This window comes from Gossypium arboreum, chromosome 9, assembly GCF_025698485.1.
Source record: "Gossypium arboreum isolate Shixiya-1 chromosome 9, ASM2569848v2, whole genome shotgun sequence".
Taxonomy (NCBI): Eukaryota; Viridiplantae; Streptophyta; class Magnoliopsida; order Malvales; family Malvaceae; genus Gossypium; species Gossypium arboreum.
In genome coordinates this window covers 86,224,494-86,240,025 of record NC_069078.1, presented here as the reverse complement: position 1 = coordinate 86,240,025, position 15,532 = coordinate 86,224,494, and the positions used below count along the sequence as shown (strand labels likewise).

General features: G+C 34.3%; 2 protein-coding genes across 3 annotated transcripts; one reads left to right on the top strand and one right to left on the bottom strand.

Annotated features, from left to right (window-relative positions):
* The first annotated feature begins 3,065 nt into the window (after positions 1 to 3,065).
* On the top strand, positions 3,066 to 7,238 carry LOC108456993 (protein SCARECROW-like). The gene is made up of 2 exons (XM_017755781.2): positions 3,066 to 5,370; positions 6,405 to 7,238. Exons 1-2 carry the CDS (start codon positions 3,554 to 3,556, stop codon positions 6,862 to 6,864), a joined length of 2,277 nt encoding a protein of 758 aa, XP_017611270.1. The 5' UTR covers positions 3,066 to 3,553; the 3' UTR covers positions 6,865 to 7,238.
* A 1,351-nt stretch (positions 7,239 to 8,589) lies between these two features.
* On the bottom strand, positions 8,590 to 15,080 carry LOC108457456 (probable galacturonosyltransferase 7). Of its 2 annotated transcripts, none has more exons than XM_017756531.2 (9): positions 14,411 to 15,080; positions 14,188 to 14,219; positions 13,910 to 13,969; positions 12,641 to 12,722; positions 12,492 to 12,541; positions 12,110 to 12,399; positions 10,738 to 11,089; positions 10,099 to 10,644; positions 8,590 to 9,858 (listed from the first exon to the last, which is right to left on the bottom strand). In XM_017756531.2, the coding sequence occupies exons 1-9, from the start codon at positions 14,556 to 14,558 to the stop codon at positions 9,589 to 9,591; spliced, it is 1,830 nt and encodes a 609-aa protein (XP_017612020.1). In that variant the 5' UTR covers positions 14,559 to 15,080; the 3' UTR covers positions 8,590 to 9,588. The 2 variants fall into 2 exon arrangements, with proteins under 2 accessions (XP_017612020.1, XP_017612021.1); XM_017756532.2 differs by having other exon boundaries at positions 8,590 to 9,855.
* Between the last annotated feature and the right edge of the window lie 452 nt (positions 15,081 to 15,532).

Sequence of the window (15,532 nt, the reverse complement as noted above, 5' to 3'; positions counted from 1 at the left end):
AAACTTGTCTAACACATGGTATGCATTTGCAAATCACCCAACAGAGTTTTCCTGCTAAACAAATCATATCATAAACTATATTATTAAATACTTCCATACTTATTTCATTGTCATGTATGATAATGATAGTAGTCATTGCTAGGGATGGATAATAATTTTATCCATTTTTTATTTTTTAAGGTTTAAAATTTGAAATTACAAATGAGTTTTGATTTAAATTATATACGAGTTTTGATTTAATGTATAAATTATTAGATTAATGTTGATTTAGTATAATTATACACATAAAATTTTATTTGTGGTTTAAATGTATATATAGAACTTTGATTTTATTAACTTTACATATTTAAATAAATGAATACATTAACTTTTTGTATATTGGATAAATATTTGTGTATGATGTCGTTGATTTATGAAAATTGAATTAAATCAAAATTTCATATATAAAATTATATAACATTAAAATTTATATATAATATTGCACATTAGACTAAAATTTATTATAGTTTGAGATATATCTCTCTTAAAACTATTTATGACAATTCAATCATGTTTCTCAAATTTTTTGCATGTTAAATTTAGATTTTATTTTGACAAAATGACTTTATTTTGCTGCTTTTAAATATTATTTAGTAAAATTTTAATTTTTTCATAAAATATTTTTAAAACTAATTTTCAAGTCAATAAAAACAATTTTTTACATCATTAAATATTTATAAATCATAAATAATTATAAATTAATCATAAAATAAAAATTGATACTTTTTAATTGAATTGTAAATTAAATTTAATAAATTAAAAATTTAAAGGTATCTATTTTATTTTAGTGTACTGCTAAATACATCATCCTATTTGTGAAAGAAACGATGTAAAATAGCAAAAAAATAATAATAATAATAAATAAATAAAACCAACAATCAATCAAACAAAACACTGGTTACCCATCCACCTCATCTTAATCTTTTAGTTAAATTAGTAATTTACTGATAGAGTTTTAACTCAATTGATATGGGTATTGTTGCTAATATAGAAGGACGTAAGTTCAATTGTGTTTAAGTACATTATTCTCTTATTTATGAATTAGTGATAGGTTATGAATAATTATAAACATTATGTCAAAGAAAATATAATCACAACTTCAATAAATTGGGGTGATTACGATGAAGATGATAATAGACAAATTGGAAAGAAAATGGTTCACAAAATCCAATAAATTGCATTTGAGAAATTGAATTTTAGAATTAGTATATTCAGTTTTTTGTTTAAATTTTTGTTTTGCATATTTAAAAGTTTAATGATATTTGATGTGCAATGTAAAATTTTATATAATCAGCTCATCATATGGATTATTACTTAAATATATAATATTAAATTATAACTACTATGTTTATAATATACATTTTATTATTAGAATTTATATAATAAATAACAAAGTTCTGGAAATTACATTTCTATGATATTCTATCATGCGAAGAAAAAAGATAGAAAGCGAAAGGACCGTTCAATTTAATTAGTGTGTTAATAAAGACATATATCATATAGTGGATGCATAAATTGGTGTCCATTTGGGGCAAAATTTATTGACATTCACAATAATACAAGTAATTCTCATAAGTGGGAGTTGACTAAATAAAGCTGTACATAACAATGTAAAAGAAAAACTGTTGGAAAAAAATATTTACATTTTAATTTTATTATAAATTTAACACTATATTTAATCTATTTTAATATATTATATATTTCACATGTTATTATTTATTAATTTTAAAATATACGTGACACAAATATATATATATATATATATATAATAATTTTTTAATTACTATAAAGAGTTTAGTACAAACACAGTTACATTATAATTACAAATATAAATTCGAGTTTTCCTAAATTAACATTACGCATATATAATTTAATCACACATTTAGCAGCACGCATATAAATAATTTTGTAAATTGTTTTTTATTTAAAGAAAGGGTTTGGTTTTAATAAATTATCAAACTCGATAAATGAAAGTAAATTCTTAAAAATTGAATCAATATAGCCTCGTAATCGAACATAATCTTGGTTTTGATTGTTTATTTTTTTGGAAAGTGCTTTTTCTTTTCGTTTTTTTTTTCTTTTATTTTTGCTTTTGTTGTTTTATGTATGGATTCTATACGGCAAGTATAAAGGTAGTTTCAAAACAAATACCTAAAAAGAATTAGTATTTAAGTATCGGTGAGAATAAAAGAAAAGGACCAAGTTGTCGTATAAATAAAATTACGGGGGTTACAGCTACAAATATTTCATTGTAAAATATTCAATTAAGGTTGTCATTGTATTCCAAGACTATTCACTTAACCCCTTTGCATACCCTAATTTTGACTAATAGACTGGTCAATTCGTCATTGAACCTAATATGATTGGACCACTTTGATGGAATTCAATTGGTTTCAGTCAACCAATTTGGTTATCTACTTGGAATTCCATAACTACTGATTAAGGAAAAGGAAAATCCACAACTAAATAGTTACAAATAAAAATAAAAATATTAAATGGATTGATAATTAGGGTATAACCTTAGGTAGAATAAATCAAAATATTATTACTTATAATGGGGCTTTTGTTTTTTATTAATTAAAACAAATCGGGAGCGAATTCTTATTTCAATTTGAATAATAGTTTAATTAATTTGTTTAAAAATCATTTTAATTTCATTGAAATGGATTGCTTTTAAAAATATGTTATAAACTAATTATTTTCACTTTTAGTGGATAAAAACTAAAAAAAAAATGTACATGAAATTTTAGATTAGTGAAATTAATAACTTAATTATTTAACCTTTTATTATTGATACCATTAACCTAAATCATTTACTATACTGGTTTATTGGCAATAAAATTGGTTTAGTTATAGAATTTATCTTTGTATAAAATTCAAAAACATAAACCTACTACTAATTTTGGCATTAAAGATTTAATTATGAAATTGAAAAAGGTTAACCAATAAATTTTCATAAATTATTGATAAAGTAAATGTTAATTAAATTTAATATAAATATAATGATAGGCGAAATACATGAAAGTTAAGTTAGTATTGAATCGTGAAAGAAAAAAAAGGGATGGTTGATATATAATAATTGCATCTCTAATTTGGCAGAGGCAATAAATTGATGTACCCACCCTCAGCAACCATTCTCCCTCTTCTTCATCTATACTTTCCTTTTAAAATCCATCATTAATTCCTTCATTTCTTTTTCAGTTCAGATATCAAAAAACTTACAAACATCCAAATCCAACGGCGTTTCATGCATTTAATATATATATATATATATTGGCCTTTCTTTATTTTTTCTGGGTTTAGCATAAAATGTCGTGCTAGCCTAGCTATTACAGTGAGTGAAGTGAGTGGAATCCCAAAGCCGTTGTTGTCCCAATTCTCCTACCGTTTTCTTCTTGGACGACCTTTCTCCTTCACAACCCCATTTTGTCATAAATATAGTGTACTTGTTGCAGAACGGTGTATTATTACTGCTTGCTTTTGTTAGCTTTATGAAGAGGAGTGAAATTCATTGATGTTAATGGCCGCTTGTGATTTGGTAGGTGAAAATGGTGGTATTAATGGTAGAAACAGCAACGATGAAAGCCAAATGAGGAGCACGATGAGGAAGAGGATGGCTTCCGAGGTGGCTGATTACCACAGGTTTCCTCGTCGAACTCAGTTTGTTTCTGATAACAACATGGCTTGTTCTTTCATAGCGGCCACCGGTGCTAGTAATAACCCTAATCCGCTATTCAACTACTCCACTATGAATATGGATAATGTTAACACCATTGTCCCTTCTGCGAATTTCGCCGCCTTGACGTCAGCCGGGCCTGCTTTTTTATCTACGACTGCTTCTAACTTTTCTTGCGTCGACGCCGTGGGTACTAATAGTCCCCAGCCGCCTGCCGTGTGTGGGTTTTCGGGTTTGCCTTTGTTTCCACCAACGGAGAGGAATCGGAATACCGCCGTCGCTTCCGCCGCCGTTACTGCCACGTCCGTGAATACTACCGTCCCTGTCTCTTTAGCTCCGATCTCGAATTCTGTGGATGATAGTTCGGCGACGGCGTGGATTGATGGGGTCATACGGGACCTTATCCACACTTCCTCTAACGTTTCCATTCCTCAGCTCATCCACAACGTGAGGGAGATCATTTACCCTTGCAACCCGAACCTTGCTGCCCTTCTCGAGTACAGGCTTCGTTCCTTAATGGATCCGCTTGAACGGAGAAGGAAGGAGGCGCCGCCGCCGCCATTGCATCTGCCGGAGGTCTCGTTGGCGAGACACCATAGTCAGCAACAACAACAACAAGGCTCCTCTGGGCTCACGCTTAACTTGGACTCCACCATAGATAGCCTCCCTAATTACTCCTTGACCGAACCCTGCGCCATGAATCAGTACTTAAGCTGGGGAATAACCCCACTTCCCATCTCTTCTAACAATCAGGTTAGCAGTAGTCCTTCGGCGACTACACCACCGGTTCCGTCGTTAAATCAGCACCACCGAGCTCAAGGGCAACCATTGGTACAAGAAAACACCTCCCCGGTGGAGAAGACAACGGCTTCGACGGCGACGGTAGGGACTACCACAACGGCACCGACGTCCACCGTTGAAACAGTCCAAGCATGCAACGGTAGAGACAGGAAAGAGGAGCTACGGCAACAGAAGAGAGACGAAGAAGGGTTGCACCTCTTGACTTTACTCCTGCAGTGCGCCGAGGCGGTTTCAGCTAATAACTTCGAGGATGCAAATAGGATGCTGTTAGAGTTGTCCCAACTGTCGACGCCGTTCGGAACTTCGGCTCAGCGCGTGGCAGCATATTTCTCGGAAGCTATCTCGGCTAGGTTGGTCAGTTCTTGCCTGGGAATATGCGGCGGGCTACCATCAATCCCGCCGAGCCATACCCAAAAAATGGTGTCGGCTTTCCAGGTTTTCAATGGGATAAGCCCATTCGTTAAGTTCTCGCATTTCACAGCCAATCAAGCCATACAAGAAGCGTTCGAAAGGGAGGAGAGAGTGCACATTATAGATCTTGACATAATGCAAGGCCTGCAATGGCCCGGACTGTTCCACATTCTCGCTTCCAGACCCGGTGGCCCACCGCACGTACGCCTCACCGGACTTGGAACCTCCTTAGAGGCCCTGGAAGCCACCGGTAAACGTTTATCTGATTTTGCAGACAAACTGGGAATACCATTCGAGTTTTGCCCCGTTGCAGATAAAGTGGGCAACTTGGAACCCGAGAGACTCAACGTCAGCAAGACGGAAGCCGTGGCGGTTCACTGGTTGCAGCACTCCCTTTATGACGTAACCGGCTCCGATACCAATACACTGTGGCTGTTGCAAAGGTGACTAACAACATCCTTAATTACTTGCATAAATTTTCCATCTTTGTTTTTCCATTGCTTAGTATATTATTACTAATTAACACATAATTATTGATAGATTATCATCCTATACACAAGCTTATTGTTAGTGCATCAAATGACCATCCATTATTGATATCGGTAATTAAGAGACACATGCATTAGTCCAGGATCTCAAATACATTCATATGTCCCTTTTAGTTTTCAGGTCCTGGATCACTTTTTACATATAAATAGAAGCTATTTTGTTTGCATGTATTCAATGTCTGAAACATCACTGGCCAGGCCATGAGACTGCATCTTCAAATATGAAATATATATATATATATATAATGGGTTTATAATGCTTTACATTCAATAGTTTTTAAAATAAAATATAAATGTTTTTGTTGCATCCAATATAAATACATAGTTTAAAATATTTTTTATTTAAAAAAAGCATGTTTTGGTTGTTTTACTCATGTTAATAAAACCATAGCACTCTCTGTCTGTCAGTCTGTGTTGTCCTCTTCATTACAATTCTCTTGGTTTACTCCTGTTATGAATATGAACAATATCACATTAATTAATTTTGGTGAAATATTATATATAACGTAGTAATTGAGGGTTTTCTATGATTTTTTTCGTGAGTTTTTAATTTACAGTATAGGTTACTTAATTTACCATCGGTTTTCATCTAAGTTATAACTTTTTAGTTTCATGAAAATACACGAGTGAACTTTTATCATCAATGAATTAGATCACTTATGTTAATTTCATTTAAGTAATTTTAATGGAAAAATTGAGTCAACATGCATTTGTGACTTAACATGATATCCCAAAGTTTGTGTTTAAAACGTGTAATAATTGAAAGATTTATGTTCGATATACATATAGTGAATTTGATGATGACATGTCATAAAAAAATGAAAGTATGACATGTTATAGAATTGTATATGCATCACATACAAATCCTATAATATAATAGTAAACAAATCAACATATATGCACTAACACATGCGGTTGTGTTTGATCAGATTGGCACCCAAAGTAGTGACAGTAGTAGAACAAGACTTGAGCCACGGTGGGTCATTCTTGGGAAGGTTTGTGGAAGCCATACACTACTATTCTGCCCTGTTCGATTCCCTTGGAGCAAGCTACGGCGAGGAGAGCGAGGAACGGCACGTGGTCGAGCAACAGCTACTTTCCAAGGAGATACGGAACGTGCTGGCACTAGGCGGTCCTTCCCGAAGCAGCGAGGAGGTCAAGTTCCATAACTGGAGGGAAAAGCTGCAGCAGTCCGGGTTCAAGCCCATTTCTCTAGCCGGTAATGCTGCCACGCAGGCTACCTTGCTATTGGGAATGTTCCCTTCCGATGGTTACACCTTAGTCGAAGACAATGGTGCACTCAAGCTTGGTTGGAAAGACCTTTGCTTGCTTACTGCTTCTGCTTGGAGACCCTTCCATGCTACCACTACCACAACTCTACACCGTTAGCTTATTTATTTTCCATTTTAATTTGCAATGCAGCTAAGCTATATATATATATATATATATTTGTATGTCTTTTGACTTATTTGAGGAACGATACCTAATGCCTCAAGGGATCCCACTGTATTATTATTATGAGATTATCATAGGGTTTTTTTTTCTTTAAAAAAAATGAATTTGATATCGTCGTTTAGTTTAGTGGTATTTATTGTTGCTTTCAGGGTTTTTGGTTTAGGAAAACGTATGAGGTATCCCTTGCACCATACTAGCATAAGCTTAAGTTAAAATTTCTATTTCATCATAATGGTAATGTTTTGGAAGCTCTATGCTTTTCATTTGGTAATATAAAAATGGAATCCACGTGACAACTACTAAATAAATGAAGATAGGTGTTCAGCTTGTTTTGTTTTATGGAAAAGGAAAAGAAAAGAAAAATTAAAGGCTATCAATGTTATGTCCTACTCACTAGGCCTAAAAATAGGTTCAATTATCAAAACAATGATAATCTAGATTATACTTCAGTAAAGTTTTAAATTTGAGTTTTGTAAACGGAGGAAATAATATTATTTTATATTTAAAATTTTGCTCCAATTTAATTGAAATGTAATGTGATTATCAGATTTAGAGAATTCATACAGGTTAGAAAAATAAGTTTTGAAATATAGGTTAACGAGAAGAAATTTTTAATTATGTGAGTAGGTGTAAAAGTCACAAGGGCACCAAACATGTGCTACATTCTCTAGCTTTCTACAACACATATTCTCCCAATTATGGCACCTTTTTTACTATTATCGCTTGACATATCTTTAATAGCCCCTTCTTGTTCTTTCAAGCTTTCCATTTACAACCCTAAAACAAAACCAAATTTATAATATGATACTATCTGTGACAACGACGCCCATGTTTTTTTTTTTTTGTCCACATCTCAAAATATCATTTTGTTTTCTCCTGGGTAACTAATGTATGAATATATGGATTCATATATCTTTCACTTACCGGCATCATTGAATGCAAGATAACCCAACAATTGCAACAGGTGTGACTGCTTCCTAGTTAGTCCTATTGATTATGTCCATAATCCAAGCATCATAACCCACCGCTGATATAAGTTAAAGAGTCGCCTGTTTTTATCGTCCTATATGGCTAGTGTGTAATACGATCACCGAACTTCCCTCGTGACTACCATTTTTAACCTCGCCAGTTGATTAATATAATTACCTACTTGTCCAAATCCGGTTATTGAATGCACAAGCGAGTATCCATATGTTAGGAAATATTCCTTATAGCAAATCTAATTATCACTTAATTCTTATAATAGACTAACAAAGAGAAAATGATTTAGTAAAAGTCATTTTCTAAGATAAGTCTTCGAGATGTCATTCATCATAAGTCGAAAAACCCTTCAACAGTAGAAGTATTATACTTAAAGTGGACATGAGTTCAAATCCCACCAAGACCGAGTTATTAATATTTCCTTAATGAATGAGACACTCTCACTTTAAGAGCTCTTTCCTTGATAAACCATTGAGGACTCTCCGTGAAATTAAAAGACAAAACTCAAAAATAAAATCAAACACAAATACCCAAGCACAATACTTCTACCGTTGAAAAATCCTATCTGTTACCGTCGGCTTGAAACAGACGACACCCTAAAAACCCCTCTCAAATCTCAATACATTATACACACATTATACACTCTACTGGGAGAGTGGGCTATAGATGCGAAGGTCGTTTATAAAGTATATATTTACTTTCAAAAGGATAAAAACCATAAGAACAATCTTCAGTTACGGAACATATAGTTCCTCTCGTAAAATATATATGTTTTTCTCTAAAAGACAACCATAATAACACTCCAGTTCAATGATCCTTGCAGCCTCACTCTATGAACTACATTTGGTATAGTTACTAATTTATTGACACGTTCTCCTGTGCCAATCATGTACATAGTCGTACGACTTATGATGCCCTGCTATCTTGTTTACAGTCCTACGTATATGATTCTATGTTATAATGTTACATGTTCGGAATAAATTGCAATAACATATAAATAAATAAGGAAAGCAATGTGAGTAATGCATATCTGTGAAATCAGCTAGCATTACGACAATACCTGTGCATTGAAAAAAATCCAAAATCAAATAAAACAAAGAAAAAAAATTTTAATTGGAGGCTTAGTTAGTTGGACCGTTTTCCTTACGACCTAAAACAAAACAAAACAAGACGAAAAATAAAAATAAAAAATGAAATAGAAAATCCAAAAAATTTTGAAGGAGCATAATACCACTCCATGGATGAATGCATTTTCTTTGATTGAGAATGGCGCCATTGAATTTGAATGCAAATCACGCCCTTCTCGGTGTATGATTATTTTGTCAAGGTTTCTCACATTAATTCACTGTACCACACAAAGCTAGAAGGAAGCAGACAATGAAAGAAGCTACCTCTCCATTCTCCAACAATCACTTCAATAGCACCCCCCCCCCCCCCCCACAAAATCCATCTGTAGCCACCTCCAGGGAGTCCTTTCTTTTATTTTTACTGCAAAGTTTCAGAATACATACACATATATGCACCCATCCAGGTCATCACAGCTATACTTTTGTTGTTGCCATCTAACACCCCCTTCAAAATTCTCTAGCTCAGTGTCAAAATTGTCAGCACCTTAGTTCCCCTTGAGCCCTCAATTTTCTAAGGATTCAGACTGTGTCAACCCCACCACCGGCCCATTTATGGATTTACATTGCACTCATTTAGAAATTGATTTTCAGGGTTTAGAAACTTTCTCCAGTATACCTTATATTTGGGAATTCCCAGCTCAAGCCAAGGTTTCATATTTCCATTATAGTGTAACACTGCAGCTTTCTTGATGCTTTGAGTGCTAAGCTCATAGTCATGACCAAGTCCTGATAAAACCCAATCATTGTCGAGCGCATAGATTAGGCCCTGAAAACTAAGCAAGCTTGCAAGCGCAGCTGATCCCTCCTTCTTGCTGACCTGCTGTCATCATAACAAATGAGAGTCAACACAGCGAATTTTCATAGTCTGACAGTTGCAGCTCTGGATTGTTCTACATTCCATGTCAAAGACACCGTAGCAAAACATAAATATACTTAAAAATGGATTTAGGATAGAGGTTAATTTCATACAGAGTCAATGCAATATCAATATCAAATTTAAACAGTGTTCTGCACAAGTAATTGAATGAGAAGAGATATTATCAATATAAGATTTACTTACCTCTTTCACCAACTTCCAGTAAGTTTCAGAAATGCCAAGCTTTCTCCACCTGGCCAGATCAATTACGTTCAATCCGGACATCCAAGTGCACGAGTTTTTGTGGAAGTTGCTTTCCCCCAAATAACTCCTCACCTGACCCAATCTGACAGAGCAAATTTGGATGGCACCCATCACTTTCTGTCCCATGTTAAGGCTCCAGAGTGTTGACAAGTCTTGCTGGACAACAACATCATCATCCAGAACCACAACTTTCTCCAAGTTTTTGAATATCTCAGGAAGAAGATAATGGGAATGAGAAAAAATAGATATATATTGTGTTCTGCTATGCATTGCTGATGCGTTATTGATGCCATGAAAGGAAACTCGAAATTCGGTAGGTAAGTTTAGGTGAGATGGAGTGGTTTTATCGTAGTAATCTGGAATAAAAGGATCAATATTCAACACCTCAACTATAGCATCCTTAAATGTGTTCCCGAGGAACCAATGTTTCATTGCATAGTAATTCTGTCCATTGGTCAGCACATGAAAAACCTGGTTCATACTGTCCTGAAATATTGCAGGGTAACAAGTCAGTCTCACCACTAGAATTCAGGCATAGCAGAACCATGAAATGTTGTTTCAATAATAACTAAGACATACTCTTGCATGCATAACAGTTGAGTTTATTACAACTGTTGATGCAATGACATTAGTGGAGAATATAACATAGTGTTGCAATGTGGGATCAGAGTATTTCACAGGCAGCTCTTGATCAAATGAATCGTCTCTGAAATATTCGACAGTTAGTCTCATAGACAGGCAGTGCTGGCTCTTGGGCATTGTCTGGACAGCAAGTTGGTAAAGAAATGCACTCTGCTTCATGTGAAAATTAGCTTCATCCTCAGTTAGGTCAAATATTTGTCTCAATTTCTTGTCAACATTATGACAATCCGTAGTGACTGATTTGGATTTGGCTATTGTAGCTTCCATCCTTTCTGACTTCTTTTGAATCCTGATACAAAACCAGTAAAAAGATTCGGTACTGAAGCAAGAAATATGAACATTCTAGCTATTCGAAAAAATGAAAGATTATGGTGACCCCTATTTATCCGATCAATCTGCCAAAAGGACAGACATAGAGAGAGAGGGGCGGGGGGGAAGGGGGGGAGACTAAAATTGTAGGACTTGAAACACAATATTACTCACAACGATATTGGGGCCACTTTGTGATATCTTTAAGATCAAGAATTCATAATGACAATTTCAGTTAAACTGCCTATCATAACAAAGAACTAAATAAATCAATACTAAGCTATGTTTCTCAGACTCAAGTAAAAATGTTGGAGGCTCCTTGAAGGGTCATATCTCCATCCCCATGTCCAGATATGTCAGACACAGGAGTTGGACACATCTTTTCCAAGAAAAATGAAGAGTTGAAGTAACATCTAAGAAGCTAGCTCCAGTGTGCTGAGGTCATATCAAGTCACCAGGAACCATGAAAGGAGTTACAGAAATATGATACAGGTCTATCAGATGCAACATATTAAAATATCAGGTGAACAAAGATATAGCACCCAATTACTAAAAGCAAGATCTAAGTAAGCTACAAGATAGAGTCCCTACTCCTGGATTAGAACAAAAGTAGCATAAAGGAATGCAAAAGGACAAATTGTCCACATATCACCTCTGTTAAAACTGAATACCATTTTTACTATTTCCAGATTCAATAAAGTGTCCAGTTTCCTTAGATGGAATAAAGTTTTCCAATGTTTCCCTTTGGTGAGATACTAACTTAAGGTGGCCCCTCTAGTTTTTATGAAACTTGAAGGGAAATACTTGTAAAGGACAAAATACACCGTTCCAAGAACTTTATGCTATAGTGGAGGTTCAATTTGAAGTGAAGTACAACATTTTATTGTAAACTAACATTTCTAGTCAGTAAATGGGTCAAAATCCTCATGGTATCGAACCTGGAGTAGTTGGCCCTATTCATGGAATTTTATGAAGTCATGAAGAATGTGCAATAACTTACTCTGGTGGAAGATCAGCATCTGTTGTACTTTCACTAAGGATACGCTCTAGTTCTTGAATATTTTGTCTTAGATCACGAGTCAACGCGTTCTGGGCTGGGATTTTTGCAACACTAGGATAATATGCCCTGGCTACAAAAAGCTGGTCCTTCAATTTCTTCACCATGGAATCTTTCATGTCTTCCCTATTTTCTTCATGCCAAATGCAGTAGCTCCCATATTGCAACTCACATAATCTCAAACCTTCATCAATACCACCTTTCATCCCTGCTTTACCACCATCTCCACTAATCTGTGAGAGAAAATCAAAATTTTGAGATGTTATATATGCCACTAAAAGGACTTACTAAATAGCATGTAACAAACTTTTAGCAATATGCATACATTTCTTTTGCCGAGTGGTTGCAGCACGACTTGAGGAGGAACTGGAGTACCTGTTGAGTATTATCTTTTTTAAATCAAACTGAAATCTCATAAAAGGGAATGGTTAATTACCCGAGGCACAGTTAAGAAAAAAACAAGTTCAACCAGACCTTTTTTTTTCTGACTTTTACGCGTGGCATTTGCACTGCTGGTTTCATTTTTAGCTTCATTTACATAGTGTTTAAGAATATCCTGAAGTGAAAAGGAAGAGTTAAATGCAATATGTATATAGTCATAGGCTACTGCAGTATGAGCAAACTACATGCATAAGAGGTATTTTTATAAGCCTAGACAAGAGCCACAGAGCAGTTGGAATGCATGTAAATAACATAAAACATAAAAGTTCAGTGCTAATTATTAAGGTGCTTAATTGATAACTGTAAAACAGGTTAAGGTATTCAAATTAGATTACAAGTTAATGGAGAAATGGAGGACATGCTACTGCAAACATGTCTTCATATACACGAGACTCAAACTCAAATTAAGGGATCAACTTTAAAAATGATATAAACTACAAAAAGAGAGTGGTTAATCCAATCTCTTAATCCCTGATAAGTAGTGAACATATGATGATCTAAACCACAAGGAGTTTAGTACAAAGCCAAGAGAATATACTAGCAAAGCTAGATGGTAACCTTAGGCCATGTCTTTTTTCTTTCACAACCAACAGTTGCAGCATCACAATATAGGATACAAAGTTCTCACCAAAATTAGAAAGTAATTGCTCCGCGCAATTAATGACATCATCGTCTTTCACCTTTATTTAACTCCCTAACATTCTTAGAATCTTATTTTCTTTTCAAATAGGGAACAAAACATAATTTTATTCTATTTGAAAAATGACTGAATAATTACATTCTTGCTCACACAGTTCAAAAGCTTGTTCATTTCAATTTTTTTTAACACACTATAAAAATACCAATCAAGTGGTGAAACGAAAAGCAAGTTCTATTCTACCTTGTCTCATATGTCTCCAATTAACTAAACAAGGATTTAACTTCATTTTCCATACTAACTTCTTCTATCATAGTTCATGGATTGCACAACACAATGTAATAATACCAATCTTATGTCAAATCCTTGACCATATAATCTACAGCCTTGATGAAAAAAGAAATTGTGAGATAGATAAAATTTGAAACTAGGAGAAGTTTAGATGCCCGCAATCATTTCTTCTCAGCAATTGGTTAGACACTCAGTCAAAAGAAAGGATATAGCTACTTGACCATCATTGTATAATTTTGTTACAACAACTCAAGCATTACCAACACCAATCATATACATCATTGGGCAAGTCCAGGTGAGGAAAGAAAACGAATATCACATCATATTTAATCAGAAACAGAATACACGTAAAGGAGCATCAAGAAAAAACCAACCTTTGGTAGAGTAGGCCCTAATTTTCTCACAAGGTTATCTACATGGTTGGAACGATCCCCCTGTCAGAAAAATTCAAAGCACGAAACCATTATGAAAACTGATTAGATCATTTTTCTAGTTTAACTTGATGTTTCTTTCTCATTTGAATACTGGTATTAGAGAATCAAGAAATAAACTGATTTAAGCAGCGAAAAGTGATAAACAAAAGGAAATTGAATGAAGATAAACGGAGTGAAAGCCAGTAAAATGGAAAGGACAAGTAACGTAAACGACTTACAGAAGTTGTAGTATGTGGACGAGGCACAAATCCTGCAGGCACAGGTAAAAGCGCAAATGAAAAACGAATAAAGCATAAATGACTGAGTACAATCAGAGATCTGGTTCATATTGCTAATAAGAAAGGGAAATACAAATTTAGATCTACAAATCCGACTCCGATCGCATAACAATAACCTTGTAAAAAACAGATCTAAAAGAATAAAAGAGAAAAAAAAAGGCACCAGCAGAGTGAAATCCATTGTGTAAGCCAAGCAAGAATCCAAGGGGAACCAGCATCGAGAGGACCACAAGGAAAAGCACGCCAACGGCCAGAAATCTCCATCGCCGCTTCGCGGGACCAACTCCTCCACCGCCACCGCCACCTTTCATATCCTTCCTTCCTTCAGTACGATGATTATAATTGTAATGTGGAAATTAAAACCGCAATTCGAGTGGAAAAATGCAGAGAGATGGCGTGGCGTGCCAGCTATTTGGTTTCCTTCGTCAATTTCGTGTTGCCTCCTCTCTCAAAACGAGTAACAGAAACCGCTAAATATTGTGGTTTTTTCCGGTATCTGTGGGCGGCGGTTTTTTTTTTCTTTGCGATCTCTGATTTCAGAATAAGCCGCGGTGGTGCGGTTGCTGAATTCACCTCGTCGTCGACTCAGTCTCGTGTACGCATCGTATTACGGTATTAGTACTAAGTAATGATAAGCCCAAATAGGCTCGAGTTAAAAAACAGATACTCACAGCAGCAGGAGAGAAAGAAAGAGAGGCCAATGCCAAATGGCAACGAAACTGCTTGCACGTGGTAGATTTCTACATTACCACAATATTGGTTTTAATGTTGGTGGTACCATGTTCCATCTTCCCAATTTATTTGAAATTGGTATACTTGGTATAAAAAAATAGCTTAAGCAATTATTTAACCTTCATTTAGATTTAGATTTAGATCCGTTTTCTTTTTTTTTTCTATTTTATTACTTGGATTATCATTTTTTTCTCTATTTATTTAAAAAAATAGCAAGAGCCCATTCAACTTAAACATCATTGCTATTATAATAATTAGAAAATCCTAGATTTACCCTTAAATACATTTTTTTAATTTAAGAATTGAGAGAAATTATGAGTAAAATAGTAAAAATAAGTTTTGTATAAAAGAAAATGGGAATAAAAACATAACACTTGAAATATTTTCATTGGATGACAATAAATTTTAAAATAAAATGAAATAGTTTAAATATTAAAATAAGACATAAAAATTTAAGTACAAAATAAAAGAAAAATATAATTCAAGAGCCAAATTTTAGTTTAAGTATAAATATATATAATTGTGTACTTCAACTTCAATAATCAATAATAAT

What these genes read in the sequence shown, in the direction of transcription:
- LOC108457456 (XM_017756531.2), bottom strand. Translation starts at nt 14,558, where the DNA reads ATGAAAGGTGGCGGTGGCGGTGGAGGAGTTGGTCCCGCGAAGCGGCGA. An exon ending in TAGGGCCTACTCTACCAAAG is followed by an intron (nt 12,723 to 13,909) that starts GTTGGTTTTTTC and finishes TTTTCACTTCAG; the next exon opens with GATATTCTTAAACACTATGT. An exon ending in CAACTGTTATGCATGCAAGA is followed by an intron (nt 10,645 to 10,737) that starts GTATGTCTTAGT and finishes GCAATATTTCAG; the next exon opens with GACAGTATGAACCAGGTTTT.
- LOC108456993 (XM_017755781.2), top strand. Translation starts at nt 3,554, where the DNA reads ATGTTAATGGCCGCTTGTGATTTGGTAGGTGAAAATGGTGGTATTAAT. An exon ending in ACACTGTGGCTGTTGCAAAG is followed by an intron (nt 5,371 to 6,404) that starts GTGACTAACAAC and finishes GTGTTTGATCAG; the next exon opens with ATTGGCACCCAAAGTAGTGA.